Raw genomic sequence first — 20,547 nt, 5'->3', positions numbered from 1 at the left:
AACATTCACAGAGTGTTTTTTGCTCATTTCTCCTTGAACTAACTTTCAGATTTTGTGCTATATCCTAGTCCCAGATCTGTGTGTGCTATACACCAATGGTCGTTGAGTTGGCGATATACCACAAACAGATCTGAGAGCAGACTCCAATGCCCTAGGCCTTGCGTTGTTTGGTGACTACTACTTACCACTCCAACAGGGAAGGCCAGCACGGCCATCATCCAGTCCCTCAGGCCAATGAGCTTCCTAAGCTGCCTCTCCTGCTCCTGGCTCTCACTTCCCTTGGTCAGCAGGCTGGACAGGTCTGTCAGCACACACACGCCAAAGAACACTGCCTGGATAACCTAGAACAGGGGAGGAGAAGACACATGTAGATCACATCATGTGTACTTCCAGACAGATCAGCCACACACAGAGTACATAGTAGTTAGTGTTTTAAAAAAAAAATATAGCAGCTCCAGGAGTTGTCACAGAAAAGCATTTTCTGCACATTTTAAAGGGATTCACCGGTACTTTAGTATACTTTTTAGCCCGTAATTCTGAAAGTAGCGCCCACGAGCCAAAAGTAGTTCTCGAAAATTATAGATATGTGCACCACGCCATTTCTCTCCTTCTCGCTCTACTGTGTGTGCATCTAGCTAGCTGTACCTCAAATGGCAAGGGGCTGAAGCTCATTGGCTATAAATAATTTCTAAAAGCTGGCCCACGTGGGGGGAAACAGTTGCTTTCAAACTAAGGATTTTGTGGATAATTGTCACGTAGGTATGAATGAGTCGGGAGACAGACACAGGAATGCGTAATATTTTTTTTTATTAAGCCCACATTACGCCGTGCCGTGCAAAGGCACGGGGACGAAGAGCAAACAAACACATAACAGAACACAGGGTAGAAACCGAAAACAAAAGAGCAAGGAGTACCTCGAATAAATAACACTAGCGCACAATGATTAACACAAGGGACGAGACCCGTAATCTGCGCAATCCACAAAGGCATGAAAGCCAAAACACACAGCATAGGTACTCACACGTACCAACGGACATTGTAACAATAATGGACAGCCCAATGGAAACCAAAGGCCACACTTATACAGGTACTAATCAGTGGGAATAGGGGGCAGGTGTGCATAATGAAAGTTCCAGAGGGATCTGCACCAGCAGCGCAACGACACCGGCCTCGAGGACGATCACAGGAATGCAGTGTGGGTCGATCAGGACCAGATGCAGCTGCCGAAGTTGCGTCGTCATCGTGATGGGCCAGTTGCGGCTGCCAAAGTTGAGACGGCGTCGGACGGACCGGTTGTGGCGGCGTCAGACAGGCCAGTTGTGGCGAAGTCGGAAGAACCAGTTGCAGCTGCCGAAGTCCCATAAGTGCCGGACGGACCAGTCTCAGGGTCGTCGGAGGGGCCATTCCTGCTGTCTCCTTTTAAGGTCCATTATTCTGTCACGTTGGCATGAAGGATCGGGAGACAGAAGCAGGAATGCGTAAAAAGGTTTATTATTACACCCAAAATTAGGGCGAGCCGTGTAAAGACACGGGGACAAAAAACAAACAAACACGTACACAAAACACAGGGTTGAAACCCAAACAAAAGAGCGAGGAGTACCTCGAATAAATAACACAAACGCACAAAGATTAACACACGGGACGAGACCCGTAATCATCTGCGCAATCCACAATGGCACGAAAGTCAAACCACACAGCACAGGTACTCACACAACCAACGGCATAATAACAATAATCGACAGCACCATGGTGAACAAAAGGCATATATATATATATATATACAAATACAATCAGTGGGAATAGGGGCCAGGTGTGCGCAATTAAAGTTCCGTAGGGATCCGTGACACTAATTCAGGTAAAACGGTAATTCTGCTCATAAATTATGCATGTCTGAAATACACATTGACACATCCCATCCAAAGCATAAGGTTTAAAAAATGTTTACAAGTCGCCAAAGTACCAAAGCATGTCTTTAAAGCTGCAATATGTAACTTTTTGGGCGACTTGACCAAATTCACATAGAAATCTGAGTTATAGATTTGTCATTCTCATTGAAAGCAAGTCTAAGAAGTGGTAGATCTGTTCAATGTGCTCTATGTCTATGTTTCCCGTTCTTAAGTTTTGTTTTTGAGTCTTTTACTTTCAGTTTTGTACACCAGCTTCAAACAGCTGAAAGAAAATACTATATTTTTGGTGTAATGAAAATATATTTCACAGCGGTTTAGATGGTACAATGATTCTCTACACGATACATTGCTTGTTTTGTCACAAACTGAAATTAGGCAAACTATTCGAATTTTAGCAAACAGGAAATGGTTGATCATTTTTTCACAAAATCAGTAGTTCCTCATTTCTCAAGAGCACAGTAGCTTCAAATATTTACATCACATTATATTCATGAAAAACATAGTAATCCTTAAAAAGATATCTACAATACATTAATACAGTGAGCTCCAAAAGAGTTGGGAAAGTGATCATTTGTTTTGCCTCTGTACTCCAGCACTTCGAATTTGAAATGATACAATGACTATGAGGTTAAAGTGCAGACTGTCAGCTATAAATTGAGTGTATTTTCAATCATATCAGGTGAACTGTACATAAATTACAGCACTTTTTGCACATAGTCCCCACATTTTAGAGGAACAAAAGTATTGGGACAAATGAACTTATATGTGTATTAAAGTAGTAGAAAATTAAGTATTTGGTCACATATTCATAGCATGCAATGACTACATAAAGCTTGTGACTCCACAAACTTGTTGGATGCATTTGCTGTTTGTTTTAGTTGTGTTTCAGATTATGTTGTGAATGGTAAATAATGTATTGTGTAATTTTGGGGTTACTTTTATTGTAAATAAGAATATAATATGTTTCTAAACACTTCTACATTCATGTGGATGAGGCAATGATTATAGATAATCGTGAATGAATCGTGAATAATGATGGGCGAGAAAGTTACAGACGCACAAATATCATACCCCAAAACATGCTAACCTCTCACCATTACAATAACAGGGCAGGTTAGCAGTTTTGGGAGGGGGTATGATACTTGTGCATCTGTAGTCATTGTGTGCTATGAATATGGGACCAAACACTTAACTTTTTACTATTTTAATACACATACACAAGTACATTTTCCCAATTATTTTGGTCCCCTAAACTGGGGGACTTGTCACGACTCCCGCCGAAGTTGGCTCCCCCGCCTGTTCGGGTGGTGCTCGGTGGTCGTTGTCACCGGCATACTAGCTGCCACCAATCCCTTTTTCTTTTCGGTTAGTTTTGTCTCATTTGTTACACCTCTTCCTATTTTGTGTGTGCTTGATTTTCTTCCCTATTTAGCGTATGGAACCCACCCCTTTGTTGTGTGTTATTATTTTGATGTTCACGTTGTATCGTTGGTGTTGTTAGTGCTCTGGACCTTGTTTTGGGTTGGTCAGCGTTTGCGCCCTGTGTGTTGGGCATTTCATTTTGGTGCCGTATTAAAGTGCACTTTATACCCTGGACCTCTCTGCTCTCTGCGCCTGATTCCTCGCTACACACCTAGCCAGCCGTGACAGAATCCCGCACCTGTTAATATGGAATCAGCAGGAGCAGCCACACCTCCTCTCCCATCGATGGAGGAGAGGGTCCTCCATCACACCACCGTTCTTCACCGGATTGGGTCCGCCATGTATCAAATGATGGAGAGGATGGACCGACCCCCACCAGTACCACCTACCCCTGCTTCAGCATCCGGCTCCGGGGCCCTGCGTCTGGCGCTCCCCAGGGAGTATGATGGGACGGCGGCTGGGTGTCAGGGGTTCCCCCTCCAACTGGAATTATACCTAGCTACCGTCCGTCCGACTCCCTCAGGGGAGAAGAGCGTGAGCTTCCTCATCTCCTGTTTGACGGGGCGAGTCCTGGAGTGGGCCAATGCTTTGTGGAATGGCCCAGACTCGGCGAGAGATCACTACCCCGGGTTCACCCGCCGATTCCGGGCTGTGTTTGATCACCCACCGGAGGGCCGAGCGGCGGGTGAACGGCTGTTCCACCTGCGACAGGAGACGAGGAGCGCGCAGGACTTTGCCCTGGAGTTCAGGACCTTGGCCGCAGGAGCTGGGTGGAACGACAGGGCCTTGATGGATCACTTCCGTTGTAGCCTCAGGGAGGACGTCCGCAGGGAGCTAGTGTGTCGGGACACTACTCTCTCATTGGATGAACTGATGGACATGTCCATTCGTCTGGACAACCTGCTGGCAGCCCGCAGGCGTCCGGAACGGGCCTTGTTGATTCCACCCCCAGGCCCTCCTGCTCCCATCCCCATGGAGTTAGGGGGGGCTGCATCGAGGGGGACCGGAGGAGGAGTTTCCTCCTGCACCAGTTGTAGTCGGCGAGGACACACGACTGGGAGTCGGGAGGGCAGGCGGAGCACTACTCATTCACCCCAGGTGAGTCTGCATCAGACCTCTTTACCTGGGTTCTCCCTCTCTACAGCATAAGGCGCTAGTCGATTCAGGCGCAGCTGGGAACTTTATGGATCATGGGCTCGCACTAAGGCTAGGGATTCCCTTGGTGTCGTTAGACCAACCTTTCCCCGTGCACTCCTTAGATAGCCGACCATTAGGGTCAAGGCCGGTCAGGGAGGCCACGGTGCCACTGGACATGGTAACGCAGGGGGGTCATAAGGAACGGATTAGTCTATTCCTTATTGATTCACCTGCGTTTCCAGTGGTGTTGGGAATTCCGTGGCTAGCTCATCACAACCCAGTGATTTCATGGAGACAGGGGGCTCTTCGAGGGTGGACAGAGGAGTGTACAGGCAGGTGTATAGGAGCTTCCATAGGTGCGACTACGGTGGAGTGTCCAGACCAGGTTTCCACCGTGCGCATACCCTCTGAATATGCCGATTTGGCTATCGCCTTATGTAAGAAGAAGGTGACCCAATTACCACCCCATCGTCGAGGGGACTGCGCGATAAACCTCCTGGAGAACGCTGCACTTCCTAGGAGTCACGTGTACCCATTGTCCTAGGAGGAGACAGTGGCTATGGAGACATATGTCACTGAATCTCTGGGGCAGGGGCAGGGGCCCTCCACGTCACCCGTCTCCTCAAGCTTCTTTTTTGTGATGAAGGAGGGAGGTCTGCGTCCGTGCATTGATTATAGAGGTCTTAATTCAATCACAGTGGGGTTTAGTTACCCACTACCTCTCATCGCTACGGCGGTGGAATCATTTCACGGGGCGCGTTTCTTCACAAAACTGGACCTGAGGAGTGCGTATAACCTGGTGCATATCCAGGGAGGAGATGAGTGGAAAACCGCATGAGTACCTCGTCATGCCATATAGATTGAAGAATGCTCCAGCCGTCTTCCAATCTTTCATAGACGAAATTCTCAGAGAACTGCACGGGCAGGGAGTGGTAGTGTACATCGATGACATCTTGATCTATTATGCCACACGCGCCGCGCACGTGTCTCTGGTGTGTAAGGTACTTGGGCGACTGCTGGAGCATGACCTGTATGTCAAGGCTGAGAAATGGGTGTTCTCCAAACAAGCCGTTGTGATGGTGATGGAGTGTGACCGCGTTACAGCTGTGCGTAATTGGCCGACTCCGACCACGGTAAAAGAGGTGCAGCGGTTTTTAGGGTTTGCCAATTACTACCGGAGGTTTATCCGGGGTTTTAGTCAGGTGGCTGCTCCCATTGCCTCACTGCTGAAGGGAGGACCGGCGCGCTTGCGCTTGTCAGCAGAGGTGGGCAGAGCTTTCAGTCATCTGAAGGAGCTGTTCACCAATGCGCCAGTGTTGGCTCATCCGGACCCCTCTTTAGCGTTCATAGTGGAGGTGGATGCGTCCGAGGCAGGGGATCGGGGACGTGCTGTCCCAGCGCTCAGGCGCACCACCAAAGCTCCGCCCTTGTGCTTTTTTTCCGAAGAAGCTCGGCCCGGTGGAGCAAAACTATAACGTGGGGGACCGGGAGTTAGCTATAGTCAAAACTCTGAAGGTGTGGAGGCATTGGCTTGAGGGGGCTAAGCACCCTTTTCTCATCTGGACTGACCTTCGTAATCTCGAGTATATCTGGGTAGCGAGGAGAATGAATCCACGTCAGGCTAGATGGGCCATGTACTTTACCAGGTTCTGCTTCACCATCTCATACCGGCCAGGCTCCCAGAACACTAAAGCCGACGCGCTGTCCTGCCTATATGATACCGAGGAGCGGTCCATCGAGCCGACCCCCATCATTCCACCTTCACGTCTCATGGCACCGGTGGTATGGGAGGTGGACGCGGAGATAGAGAGGGCATTACGGTTGGAGCCTGCCCCCCCTCAGTGTCCAGCGGGGGCTCAGTACGTGCCGCGGGGTGTCCGTGACAGGCTGATTCGTTGGGCTCCTCGGGTCATCCTGGCATCTTAGGGGGAGATACTGGTGGCCACGTTGGCGAAGGAAGTGAGGTTTTATGTCTCCACCTGCTCAGTGTGCGCTCAGAGCAAGGCTCCTCGACACCTTCCTAGAGGAAAGTTACAGCCCCTCCCCGTTCCACAACGGCCGTGGTCACACTTGTCTTCCGGCACTATGGGGTGCCTGAGGACATCGTCTCTGATCGGGGTCCCCAGTTCACGTCCAGAGTTTGGAGATGCTGGGGGTCTCGTCAGCTTGACCTCAGGTTTCCACCCCGAGAGTAATGGGTAGGTGGAGCGAGTAAACCAGGATGTGGGCAGGTTTCTGCAGTCGTGTTGCCGGGACCAGCCAGGGGAGTGGGCGAGGTATGTTCCTTGGGCAGAGCTTGCTCAGAACTCCATTCGCCACTCCTCAACTAACATGTCTCCCTTCCAGTGTGTGTTGGGCTACCAGCCAGTCCTGGCCCCATGGCATCAGAGCCAGACCGAAGCTCCTGTGGTGGAGGAATGGCTGTAACGCTCAAAGGACACCTGGAAAGCCGTCCAGGAATCGCTGAGACTGGCTGGGGAACGGCAGAAGAAGAGAGCTGACCAGCACCGCAGTGAGGCCCCCGTGTTCGCACCGGGGGACCGGGTCTGGCTCTCGACCCGAAACCTGTCCCTCCGCCTGCCCTGCCGGAAGCTGGGGCCGCAGTGTGTGGGGCCATTTAAAGTCCTGAGGAGGATAAACAAAGTGTTATAGGTTACAACTACCTGCTTATTATCGTATTAACCCCTCGTTTCATGTGTCTCTCCTCAGGCCGGTGGTGGCTGGTCCCCTACAAGAAGGTGAGGTGCCTGAGGTCCCTCCGCCCCCTCTGGACATCGGGGGTTCCACGGCATACACAGTACGTAGCATTCTGGACTCGAGACGCCGGGTGAGGGGCCTACAGTACCTTGTGGACTGGGAGGGGTACGGTCCGGAGGAGAGGTGCTGGGTACCGGTGGGGGACATTTTGAACCCTTCCACTGCCTCGCCCTCCGGGGCGCCCTCGAAGCCTGCGAGTGTCGCGCGTCGCGGGGGGGGGGGGGGGGGGGGTACTGTCATGACTCCCGCCGAAGTTGGCTCCCCCGCCTGTTCGGGTGGTGCCCGGCGGTCGTCACCGATCCCGTTTTCTTTTCGGGTAGTTTTGTCTCATTTGTTACACCTGTTCCTATTTTGTGTGTGCTTGATTTTCTTCCCTATTTAGCGTATGGAACCCGCCCCTTTGTTGTGCGGGATTATTTTGATGTTCACGTTGTATCGTTGGTGTTGTTAGTGCTCTGGACCTTGTTACCCGTTGTTTTGGGTTGGTCAGTGTTTGCGCCCTGCGTGTTGGGCATTTCATTTTGGTGCCGTATTAAAGTGCACTTTTCCCCTGGACCTCTCTGCTCTCTGCGCCTGATTCCTCGCTACACACCTAGCCAGCCGTGACAGGCCTATACACAAAAGGTGAATTTCCTAACGGTTCACCCGATATGGATGAAAATACCCTCAAAAGAAAGCTGACAGTCTGCACTTTAACCTCATAGTCATTGTATCATTTCATATCCAAAGTGCTGAAGTATAGAGCCAAAACAACAACAATGGTGTCACTGTCCCAAAACTTTTGGAGCTCAATGTACAGAATGTATATCACAAAGGAGTTCAATTGAGGTGTTCTCTAAAATACGATGAATATTCATGTTAAGTATAGAGATAAATACAAAAAATGGAGATAGATACATTCATAGAGGGTATTTTGTATTTAAATAAGCATTATATAACAACTGAACAATTGCATAAACCCCATCCTGTCAATGTCTATCCCCTTAAGCTAGCATATGTCATTTTCTGTGAGTCTAAGAGCAGTCTGTGGCAGTGGTGGAGATTATTAATGCATTAAATTAAGAGCAAGAGAACATAACAGGGTGTCTTTATCTCCACAGCAAAAATCCAACAGACTGGAAAGTGTGACTTTAATTCTCATTAATTCACTGTTTAATTTAGGATTCCAGGAACCCACATCTTTTTGGTCCGAAAATTGCCTCGCAAAACTTGGTTTGAGGACAGGGTAGTGCCCAGCAACGGCATTAGTATGACCCCTAGCTAACACGCAAGACAGGTATTTAATTTCTCAGAAGTTCTTAGTTGTCTTTATATCTTCTACTTCGTTTTTTGCCTCCGTAACAGCATGTTAGCCTGAGGCTATTCTAAAAACGAATGCCTTCCAGGTCTCTTTCACTAAGATCAAATGCAACGGGTTTGAAAAACAGAGCTCTCACAGGGAATGAATGCCAATTGCTAAGTATAAAACCCTTTACTAGCTCTATGGGCTCCTTTCCCTACCCTGTATCGCAGGCACTTAGGTGCAACCACAGTAATTCCTGGACTGGAGCGCAAGTCATAAAGTGTTGCTCCACACAACTCAAATGTATACAGCTGGGCCAGAGGGAATCTGGGAAGGAGAAAATGGATGCTGCATGAACAAGTGTGAGACAGTTTATCTTTACAACAGCTATAGGAGTTATGACGCACGTACAATACAATAATTACAAGCCTGAACATATCCAGTGTGTATTAACTATATTACATTAGAGAAGAGCATTAAGGAAACATCAGTTAGCCATTTATAGAACAATGGGAAGTAATGTAATGTATATAGGAATCTAATTACCTCCACAGTTAGCAGAGGCTGACAGGAGAGTATAGTAGTCCTTAGTTAACGTAGACATTAGGTACTGTCCTACACTCCACCTATCCCTCTTTACACGTGCTGTGTAGCATGCTGGCCAGAGGCAGAGAGGGAGAACTGGACTGGATACTCCAGGGACGGGGACACACTTCATATGTACTAAAGAGCCAGACAGAATATCTCTCTGTCCACACCTGCCCCACTCTAAGCATCACCTGACACTCTGACTCTGTGGGGCAAGGCAGGAGGGTTCTGCACTGTCACCGCAGTTATCGAATGCTACTTATGTGCGTGATACTACTTATGTGTGTGCATGTGATTCATAACATAGAGTAGATGACACTTGCTCTATACGGTTACTTACTTGGCTTAAAACTGATAAGTTTAACGAACAACGTGGAAGTGAGAGAACAATTTAAACCAAAGGTATGACCCAAACAGACGTTCAGTTTCACAATCTGTCTGCTAGGCGCCTCACTTTTTTTCCGACGGAGGCACTATGTTAAACCGGAGCGAGATTTTTCAGATCATTTGATTCCTCCAAACACAGGGGTTAGAGGTTTCGCTCTGTCTATTGATTGATGTGGACAAAGGCCAGCTGTCACTGGTGGTATAACCCCACGTGACAGCCCTGTGTTCTCCTCCTAATGTATCCCCCTGATGGGAACCTAAATCTGACCCAAACACTCAATAATGGATGACTGAGTCCCAATGAAAATCTATCTACAGGTTAAAATCACAGCAAGGTAAGTGAAGTGTTACAGAATTAGTGTTGACAGATCCATGGATGACAGGCCTACAGCTTGTTTCTAGAGTTTCCCATTCCCCCTTGGAAAGGTCTGGTTCGTTGCACAACAGCCTGCGAGCGAGTGGCATGTCTTATTGTGGCTAGAGATTGTGCTGTGATGACATGTTTTTTGTTGTCTGTTCCAGTAACTTCTACATATAGCAACCACTCTAACAGGTAAGATGACTCAATCATGATGAACATTTAGAATAAGAAATGCTTAAAGCAATTGTAATCCTTACCAATAACCAAACCAGTTATTCAAAAGGCCTGTACATACTGTAGCTGTTTCATGTCAAAGTCAATATATTTCCACCTCTGAGTCACTTCATGTTAGATTATTTTCGTCATGGCAATTTTGTATGAGCTAAAACACGTATTCCCGAGAAGAAGAAAAAAAACATATTGATGCCAGAATGAGAGGATCCATTATAATGGGAAGAGACATTGTACAATTTAATTACAGTAAATAGGAAGCAAAAAAGAGGAGCCAATTGAAGGACTATTCCTGGAATTTGCATATTGACTTCATATTGTCATTTTTCTTATTACTGTAGGATCACGATTAAAGATGGAATATTGAACGCACGAAAGTCTCTCTCTCTCACTCACACACACACACACACACACACACACACACACACACACACACACACACACACACACACACACACACACACACGCTCTCTCTCTCTCTCACAAACACATACTCTCTCACACACGCACGCACATACTTTGTTGTGTCAGGATTTATGACAGGCAAAATCAATAGCTGTTGTAATGCACAATAACAAAACATTTTATTGCTGTTATTGCATTTAACACTATTGCCATAAAAATAGTTCAGCAGTGGGCTTCTAATGTGGAAAACATGAGTCATTGGTAAAAAAATTGACTGGCCCAATAAAAGTGTGTGCTTTGTGTGTGTGTGTGTGTCTGTGTGTGTGTGTGTGTGTGTGTGTGTGTGTGTGTGTGTGTGTGCAGTAGTAGTAAAGCTGAAAATTACAATTAATTTCAGAAAACAAAAGTACAACGCTCCAAAAAAAAAAACAAGCAAGACAGAAAGAGAGATAAAGAAAACATCCTGGGTGTTTCCATACAACATGTTTTACTACCCAAACCACATTCTGTTAAAATGACGGCTGTGTGATAATGTAACAGGGGAATAATTTGAGCTCGGGACCTTGTTATCTTAATAACATCATCTCGGTTACCCACGGGGCACGGCTGGCTGCTTAATTGTGATTCATGATATGATTACAATGTTGCAACAGAAGGCAAACCGCTTGCGCGCATCAGCAGCAGCCGAGAAGAGAGTGGCACTTTTTAGTGGGTGTGAGCTTTTTATGTCTAACACGTGCCCAAAAATGTGAGGAATCCGTATTAACGCTGGAAAAAACAAAACATATTGTAGCGGACATCATAATAAGACATATTAGGCCCGTTTCGCAACCGAGGGTGGGCGGTATCAACAACTGGAGGTAGGTCACTGACCGTCTGTAGCATACCATACTATGACGTGCTACCATTTCTGACCAGGAGCCGTTCTAGAGAACAATATTACACTTACCAGGTCTATGAATGTTAAAAACTTCCAGCTACCGCCGTATGTTTGATGCGCGGGCATGTCAATGGCTTTATAATTGCAGAGGATGGAGAAATAGGACAGGAGGATGGCTACCCTTAGCACCTGAGATGGGATGAGCGCCATGTTTTTTTCCCCTGTTTCCTTGTCTCGTCTCCTGCTTTATCCTCCTGACAGAGCGACGCTGCTATGGGTCTCGCACAGAGCATGGGGGTCGTTGCCTCGGAGAAGGGATGCAGACAGAGAGGAGGGTGCGTACGAGTTGTGCGCGCAGAGCGTGAGGGAAGGGAGGAGGGAGGAGGGGTGTTGCCATAGAAACAGAGACCTCAGTCTCTCATAGATGAGGAGAGGCCAGACCACCGCGTGATGCTCTGCATGCATAAAGAGGCTTCTTCAATGATGTCTTCATAGCCTAGTGAATGGTGTAAGCTAGCTAAGATGTGTACAATAATATTTTAACCAGAAATGTATTTTTTATTTTGGAGGTTAGTTTTAAGCAATAGAAGGCCTACCAGAATGTGGCAACACACAAAATCACCATTTATGACCTGACACCAGACTTCTTGAATAAGAAACAATATATTTCTTCTGACATAAATTTAGTTTCAGAACAGAGACAGTTACAGGTTTATGTTTGTAGTTCCAGCGGAGACATTCTAATGCATTATACTTTGGCAGAGAGTTTACTATCACTAGAAGCGTTTTACAACTTTACTGTGGTCTCTAGGACACAACGCAACTCTCCTTCCATGGCCTTCAACTGCTCTTACATGCAAGTAAATCTAAATGCATGCTAATCTAGAATCGGCTTCCTATTATGCAACAAAGCATCCTTCACTCATGCTGCCAAACATAGCCTCGTAAAACTAACTATCCTGCCGATCCTTGACTTCGGCGATGTCATTTACAAAATAGCCTCCAACACTCTACTCAGCAAATTGGATGCAGTCTATCACAGTGGTATCCGTTTTGTCACCAAAGCCCCGTATACTGCTCTCATTGGCTGGCCCTCGCTACATATTCGTCGCCAAACCCACTGGCTCCAGGTCATCTATAAGTCTTTGCTAAGTAAAGCCCCGCCTTATCTCAGCTCACTGGTCACCATAGCAGCACCCACCCGTAGCACGCGCTCCAGCAGGTATATTTCACTGGTCACCCCCAAAGCCAATTCCTCTTTTGGCCGCCTTTCCTTCCAGTTCTCTGCTGTCAATGACTGGAACAAACTGCAAAAATCCCTGAAGCTGGAGACTCATATCTCCCTCACTAACTTTAAGCACCAGCTGTCAGAGCAGCTCACAGATCACTGCACCTGAACATAGCCCATCCAACTACCTCATCCCCATACTGTTATTTATTTGATTTATTTTGCTTCTTTGCACCCGAGTATCTCTACTTGCACACTCATCTTCTGCACATATATCACCCGTGTTTAATTGCTATGTTGTAATTACTTTGCCACTACGGCTTATTTATTGCCTTACCTCCCTTATCCTACCTTATTTGCACCCACTGTATATAGACTTTTTCTATTGTATTATTGACTGTATGTTTGTTTATTCCATGTGTAACTCTGTGTTGTTGTTTGTGTTGCACTGCTTTGCTTTATCTTGGCCAGGTCGCAGTTGTAAATGAGAACTTGTTCTCAACTAGCCTCCCTGGTTAAATAAAGGTGAAATAAAAAAATTAAAATGGTGTTCAGATTATATCTGTTTACAACTTTACTGGCAGTCTTCAGGATCCCAAGGCTCTTTATAAGTTTGATATTTGTGTTATACATACCGTCAGCGAGTTCTTATCTTTAATTGATGCTGTAAAACTACAGTACTTTAACCAAAGCAAAACACCATTTTGGGAGTGATGGAATCACCTGAGGAGGAACATCAAAGTGCTGCATGGATCTGTAAAGCTAAGAGAATAGGCCTGGGAACTATCAGGAGTGAATCAAGTGCATCAGATTAGACACCATTCTGGAACAGAAACACACCCAGGTTATTTCTCACTGACACGTTCATTGCGTCATACAGTATTACTGTAATCTATAATTGCCAGCTCCAGTCTCTAAGCTTTTTGAGCGATGTCAGGCGGCGGCAGACTAACTCTCCCCCCTGTTAAAATCAGTTTTATGTTGCGATAAGGCAGCCAAAGAGGTTTATTCTGTAAAAATCCCTGACTGGAGGCAGACAAATGGTTTCCAATCCCAGCTATTAAGAGGATAGAAAGCTGGGGATTACAGGTTCTGGCCTCGGTCCCTCCCAAAGTCAGCACAAGATTTGAAGGCTGACGGAGGGACTTGGGCAGGCAGAGATGGTATGGATGGGCTATCCTGGTATAACCTAGTATAACCCTAGTGAGAGGCTTTGTGGGTATGCATTTGAGTCCTGCCTCATTCAGCAACGCAAAAGCTCCCAACTACCATAAATGCACAATTTCTACATTTTTGTTCCAGTACACTGAGTTACTCACACACATTCTGTCAGGTACATTCACTTCATGTAGAGTGTAGAACATTTTCTGAATTGCTCTGCAGTGTTCTTGGCCTGCTGCAGAGTTGCAGGGGTCTGCTGGAGTGCAGACTCTTGACGGTTTGTGGTTAGCTGTTGGGTGTTTGCTTGAGAGTTTCCAGTGTCACTGTCTGCCTAAAGTGGGAGAGCTGATTCACAGCAAGCTATTTCACACTCATCCAGCTTGATGTGCACTCTCAGTACACTCGGTGGCTACAGTAGAAAATCAGCCTGCTCTTCACTGTGACGTATTGGCTAGTGAGAGGCTTCTGTAGCCTGTGCTGGGTGAACACAGCATGGGCTCCCTCCCTCTCAGACTTGGATGGTATCTAGTGTAACCATTGGCATTTAAAGAAGTGGAACACTTCTGAGGAGTATTTTATGTTGGGCCTATAAAGGCCAGTGGGTTTAGCACAGACCAGTCAAGACTCCAAACTGTCCATCACATCCACATACTGTGGCCTTTCTATCATCCAGTTATTTCTCCTTGAATATGTTTTTCATTCTATGTTGACTGTAGATACCCAACCCACACGCGACATGAAACAGACTGGGATTACGCCATTGGTGTTGTGCAGCCTAAATGTGGCTGTCACAAATTCCCGTCGGGTTAACTGGGAGTTTCAGAGTTTCCTTAATCCACTCAACGTCTGTCCTCGTCCAAGCATCCGTCTTTAATGACTCCCCCTTGTCGCCGATAAATCTCCTCAAACAACACATGATAGGGTGTCCCTCTCACCCGAGTCCTCTTTCAGAAGATGGACACTTATCCCCCACTAGTTTAGCTGTATATGTAAGGTCAGGTTAATCCTCTGGCAGCCAGGGTAAGGCTGCATCTTGACTGACGCTACAGCACATTAACCCTCCTCTCTTCTCCCACTATTTCACACAGATTTCAACACACACTTATAACATGCGAGTGACTGAGCTCTCTCTGTGAGCTGGCAGGCTGGCTAGCTGGCACGTCATGGCGAGGGCCTAGAAATAGGCCACCAAGCCTCATTAAGGCCCTAAATTTGTTTGCCTCGGTATAATGCCCATATACAAATGCTGGCATCCATGGGCCTGGGTGTTTGTGTCTGTTTGCAAACATCAAAGTCTGGCCAATCAATCTAACGAGGAGAATGAGGACACGCATCTGTTGTCTCTCGCCTCTCTCTTACCATTGTCCTCATTTCTGCAATTAGATGTCCCCATGCTAAAACCGCTGCTTTAATCCAGATTAGTAATGACAAATATTTATTTATCTATCTATTTAGCCGGGGGAAAATGCTTCCAGATTTAAACATCGGTGGCTTACATAATAACACATCTGGCAGTTAGCTGAGGAAACATGGGTGATAAGCTAGTCATCTAAGTGGAGTGGCTATAGTCCAGCCCAACGGGAAGCGTCTTCCATGTGGACTTGCTACACTGTTGGTTTATTACGGCATTACAATCCTGTAGGTTGGTAAGTGCTTTTTGATTTTGAGAGGGATTATGTTTTTTTATGGTTTAATCTATTGACTTTGATCATGGCTTTCATCTCTGCCTGTTTGTATTTTGCAACCTTTAGTGATATTAGTATCACTAACCTTGTGGCGGATTAGTGTTAAAGAGCACTGCCAAGGGTCTCCCTGCCTGCCTCGTGTTCTGATTAGAATGGATCATTTGATTAGATAAAGATGACATGAGACGAACGGCAGAGCAGAACCGCTAATTGTCCCAAAGCCTCTGACTAGCCTGGATGGGAGTGTTGCATGTTGTACATACTGCTGTCTACTTTCAGCATTGTTCTGATGACTGTGTTTAAAGGATGTGGCTTCTAAAGAAAGCTCACTGTATCGTATTCCTGGACCCATAGTTTTGCCACAATTTCCATGTTTATTTGTTTCTTTACAGAAGACTGTCAATGACCCCAGAGGAAAGGGTCTCAGCCATGTACCTGTTGTGGAGAATGGAGAGAGGCAACGACAGAGGACCGTGTCTATAGGCCAGGCTTTTGATGGTGATGTGTGAAGAGGCCGTAGGCTGCGGTTAGGAAGGTAAACGCGTGTTTGCGCACGACAATGGCTGAGAACACAAGAGCACCACAAAAAGAAAGTGTTGTTTGTACAAACACCAGGCAGTGAAAGCTTCAGAGACAAGCAAACAAAGGTGGCACGTATAATGTGCCACAAAGACACACTGACAGTTGAGGGTTGAATGGAAATAGCATTCTCATAACCTGCCTGTGACATCAAACCTTCTAGCGCGTGTGTCTGTATGACGACAGAAGCGTATCTGATTATCGAGCGGTGCTGGACTGGGCTGGTTCTTTATCTGTTCAATTACTCGGCTGGGTTGTATGACCTAATAGCCGCAACATCCTAATTTTAGCACGGCAAAGTTCCTAATAAAACCGGGGAATTGCTCAAATGGAAAGAGAGATCACTTTGAGGGAAATATTATTCACAGCGACAGGGTGCATTTTGTCTGTCAAAATGCACTCTACAACCACGATATGACATTATAGCACGTTTACAAATTCCACCTGGATAATACAAGAAGAGGTCTCGTGAGCTAAATGTACACTGGTCACTGTTACTGGTTAAGAGCAGTCATCGCTGCCACTCGGAAGGGTCGACGGCAGTGCACACAACTTTACTATGCATAGATCAAAACCTTGCGGTATCATGCTTTACATGCTCACTGAGAGGATTGCAACGACGGGTGCCATGTTCAATTATTTTGTTTAGTATAAATCACAGAAATGACCTAAGTGGGTCCTATTGCCTAGACTGTTCTGGTTTCATAGCAGCCACTCTGATTGACTGAAGCTCATAAACCATATGTGAAAAAACAGCTGGTTAAAACCAGATATGAGAATATCTAATATTCACACTGTTCCTATAGAGCTGAAGGGTGTTTAACACCGTGTAGTGACAGACTATATATTATAATAAACTCAGTGTGTTGCAAATTAAGGTTAAACAATCCTAAATAGAAGGGGGGAAACTCTGACCAGGAACTATTTGACAGGAAAGGGAAATAATAGCAGGATCAGTGGCTGTGTACAGAGGCCTGTAATTGGGAGAATATTTTGACCCCGCTGAGCCCAGGAAAGCAGAACAAGCTGTCAAATGTGTGCCAAGTCCTGGGTGGAAAGCATCCCTCTGCCAGGCTGCAATTTCTTACCACTTTCTGTCAGTTTCCAACTTCAAACACACAAACATAGTCCCAGGGGTTTAAGAGGTGCTTGCAATAGCCCAGCTTTTTATCTCCCGCAAATGTTCCACTGTGGAAAACTTTGCGTCGGCACAAGAGCCCCAGTGTCCTGAGGTCGTGAAAAGCGAGATGTACCTAATTTCCGAGGAATAGGGGGTACACTGGCTCCCAGAACAGAAGCGGGTGCCTCTGACCTCAGAACCTTGATGGGTCAAATCTTCCCCCACTCAAACAAACAACGAGTATCGCCAAAAGCATAGAGTTTGATTAATAGGCCCGTTGATTCTTGGAGCGCTAGAACTTTCGGACCAGAAGTGAACAGCTATCAACCTCCAGCAAATTATGAGTCAATTTATTGTTTTATTTCCGGCGTTTTAAGTCGCGTCAGTAGAAATCAGGTCAGGCATACTTACACTGTTTGGGATTGCTCTAGTAACACATACTCTGTACCTCTTTTGAACTGAAGTCTACTGGAACTCTGTCAGAGTCAGTATTCTAGTTGACCACCAGGGGTCTTTGTTTAGCTCCGTCTGGTACCAAAGGGAAGAGAATACAGCTCCTCAGCTGAGAAGCTTTCAACAGGCCTTATATCAAACTACATAGATATGTAGAGCACTCTCTTAAGTGTCATTACATGACTTAACACAATGAGGCACCTGCCATACAACCAATAGGGTTGAATAAACAAACGTGTCAGACTCTTGGTAACATAGGTACAGTATTACCCCATTCGATAACAACAACTGTGGTAAGGGAAACTAAGTATGATGGGAATGAATTATTTCTCATATCTGTATGTGTCTGTCCTATCAGTGAGAAATTATGTGCCTACGTGCCTCTCACAGGTATGTCTGATGAAGCCTGGGTTGTTTGATCAGTCACCCGTCCGCTTGGCGCAGTTTTTACTGGCTGTTTTACAGCCTTGGCGCGGGAGATGAAAGCAGCTCTTCGTTGAGGATTCACCGGTGGATGCCTGTCATGCTGCGTTAGCTCCCTGCCTCATCACTCACACAAACGGACCTTTGTCATGTGTAACACATACATTTCCTTATGTAATTTCCTGGCAGCAAGAGAGAGAGGCGCTGACGCTGGGTTTCCAGTGAGTGGCGCAGTGCTGAGTGTTAGGGTTAATCAGAGGAGCTGAAGGCTGCACAATAGCAGAAGATTAGTGCTGGGTACAAATAGGTGTGGAGCCTGACAGGGGAGCGGCTTTGCCAAGTGGGTAAGCACCGGCAATCCATCAGCTGTCAAGGCCTCATTGTCTCCCAGAGGCACTGGTTACAGCCATGGGACGTGCCTGAGGGGGGGAGAGAGTGTGTGTGTGCGTGCACGTGTGTGTGTGTATTACTCAGGCAGGATATGGGCTCCAGAGACTGTGTGCTTCAGGAAGTGGACTGTCTGATGACTGTGTACAAAATGCTGTGTTTGGACAGGCCTTCAATGGACAAGCTGTGACTTGGCTGTGTTCTGTCTCGGCCATTAGACAATGACAAAGCCTTTCAAGGGGCTTATCTCAGGGTCTATCTGAGAAGGGATCAGTTGACAATAAGCATTATGTGTAGGAGCTCAAAGTACTGCATGTCAGGGATTCTGAAACCTTTTGAGTCCGGGGACCCCTTCATCCAGGACCCCCTCATAATTAGAACACAAGGCATGTGCGATGAAAATAGCCTACAGGGATTTTCACTATGACGTCTACAGTACATGGCTGGAGTCTCGAACCCGGGGAAAGAACAGTTCAAAGGCCCACCATCTGAGAGAACATTTTGCAGTTTTGAAGCCAATTTCCTGCAATTCTACACATTTTGCCTTGTGGCAAAGAGACAAACTTAGTCGTTTTAAAGCTAAAATGACATTGCATTTATGTTAAAAAAGAAGTGGCAGTTAGCCTAGCGGTTAAGAGCATTGGGCCAATAACTGAAACGTTGCTGGTTCGAATCCCGAGACAACTCTGAGAAAAATCACCCGATGTGCCCTTGAGCAAGGAACTTAACCCTAATTACTCCTGTTACTAAATGACTAAAATGTAAATATAAAAATAGAAATAGGGGAATAATAAAATGTAAAATTGGTGGTGGAGTACTGTGTGATACCAATATCCCTGTGAGCCTGTAGATGGATAATATGACATTGTATTACACACTTTAAACGTATTCCAGAGATCAAATGGACAGAAGTTGTTTAATCGGGTTAGTAATATTCATTATAAAAATTCCATGTAAAAATAAATCAAAATATCCCTCCGCTGACCCCACTTTGAGAACCCCTGCTGCATGTTACAGTAAAATAGTATCATCATTTGATGTGGTAATGGATCATAAACATGGATTTACAACTGAACATAATATTAAACATTCATAATAGGATCAGTCAACCTGTTGCAACAACATAGTTTGATTTACAGTGTGAAACAACTAGTAGCACCTGCTTGGCTCATGGCCCATTATGTTTCAGTGACTAAGTCAGAGTACAAAAAATTTGATCTGTGGGAATACCCTCAGGTGTCCTTGGATTAATAAGTCAAAATGTTAGACTCATGCAGATACTCGTACCAGCAGCCCTGATTTCACCATCTAGGAACACTGTGCCAATGATGCAAGATAACCCAGCAGAGAGATGCTGTTCTAACATGTCGTTTGAGGTCAAGAGCACAGGTTCTCTCTCTTGTTTCTCAAGAGGAAAGATAGCTTCTGTAAGTGGGTGCAGTAGCCAACCATGATCTTTTTTTGAATAACTGCATATGATTGTGTTATAAACATGATTACAAACACAGTCATGCATGCTAGGAGAGACTGAAAAGATTTGGCATGGGTCCTCAGATCCTCAAAAAGTTCTACAGCTGCACCATCGCCTGGTTGTATCACCGCCTGGTATGGCAACTGCTCGGCCTCCGACCGCAAGGCACTACAGAGGGTAGTCTAGTACATCACCGGGGCCAAGCATCCTGCCATCCAGGAGCTCTATACCAGGCGGTATCAGAGGAAGGCCCTAAAAAGTGTCAAAGACACCAGTCACCCTAGTCATAGACTGTTTTCTCTCTAGCAGTGCTGGAGCACCAAGTCTAGGTCCAAAAGGCTTCTTAACAGCTTCTACCCCCAAGCCAAAATACCCCTGAACAGCTAATCAACCCTAAGCTACCCCCCCCCCCCCCCCCCCCATTCTAGGAAAGGCAGCTCTCTGTTTATTTTCTATGCGTAGTCACTTTAACTATACCTACATGTACATATTACCTTGACTAACCGGTACCCCCTGTATAGGGCCTTGCTACTGTTATTTTACTGCTGCTCTTTAATTATGTGCTACTTTTTTTTTACGTGAAACCGTCATATAGGCTGCCATCTTTCCAACAAGTCAGTTCGTCAAATTTCTGCCCTGCTAGAACTGCCCCGGTCAAATGTAAGTGCTGTTATTGTGAAATG

General features: G+C 46.1%; 1 protein-coding gene across 3 annotated transcripts in view; it reads right to left on the bottom strand.

Moving 5' to 3' along the window:
- Nucleotides 1-11,704, bottom strand: part of LOC110522246 (androgen-induced gene 1 protein) — a 55,927-nt gene extending 44,223 nt beyond the window's left edge. The window contains exons 1-2 of one of the 3 annotated variants that reach the window (XR_002473275.2): nucleotides 11,427-11,701; nucleotides 186-341 (exon numbers count right to left, since the gene is read on the bottom strand). Coding sequence is in view for 2 of the 3 variants with exons in the window: in XM_036975821.1 (XP_036831716.1) it covers nucleotides 186-341; nucleotides 11,427-11,567 (297 nt within the window). In the remaining variant the exon portion in view is untranslated. Of the gene's footprint in view, nucleotides 1-185; nucleotides 342-11,426 lie in introns of all 3 variants that reach the window. The other 2 variants (XM_036975821.1, XM_021600478.2) reach the window with 2 other exon arrangements.
- Nucleotides 11,705-20,547: the final 8,843 nt, after the last annotated feature.

The sequence above is a fragment of the Oncorhynchus mykiss genome, chromosome 4 (assembly GCF_013265735.2).
Source record: "Oncorhynchus mykiss isolate Arlee chromosome 4, USDA_OmykA_1.1, whole genome shotgun sequence".
NCBI classification, from domain to species: Eukaryota; Metazoa; Chordata; class Actinopteri; order Salmoniformes; family Salmonidae; genus Oncorhynchus; species Oncorhynchus mykiss.
The sequence above is the reverse complement of the archived record's forward strand: the minus strand, read 5'-3'. Positions and strand labels throughout refer to the sequence as shown.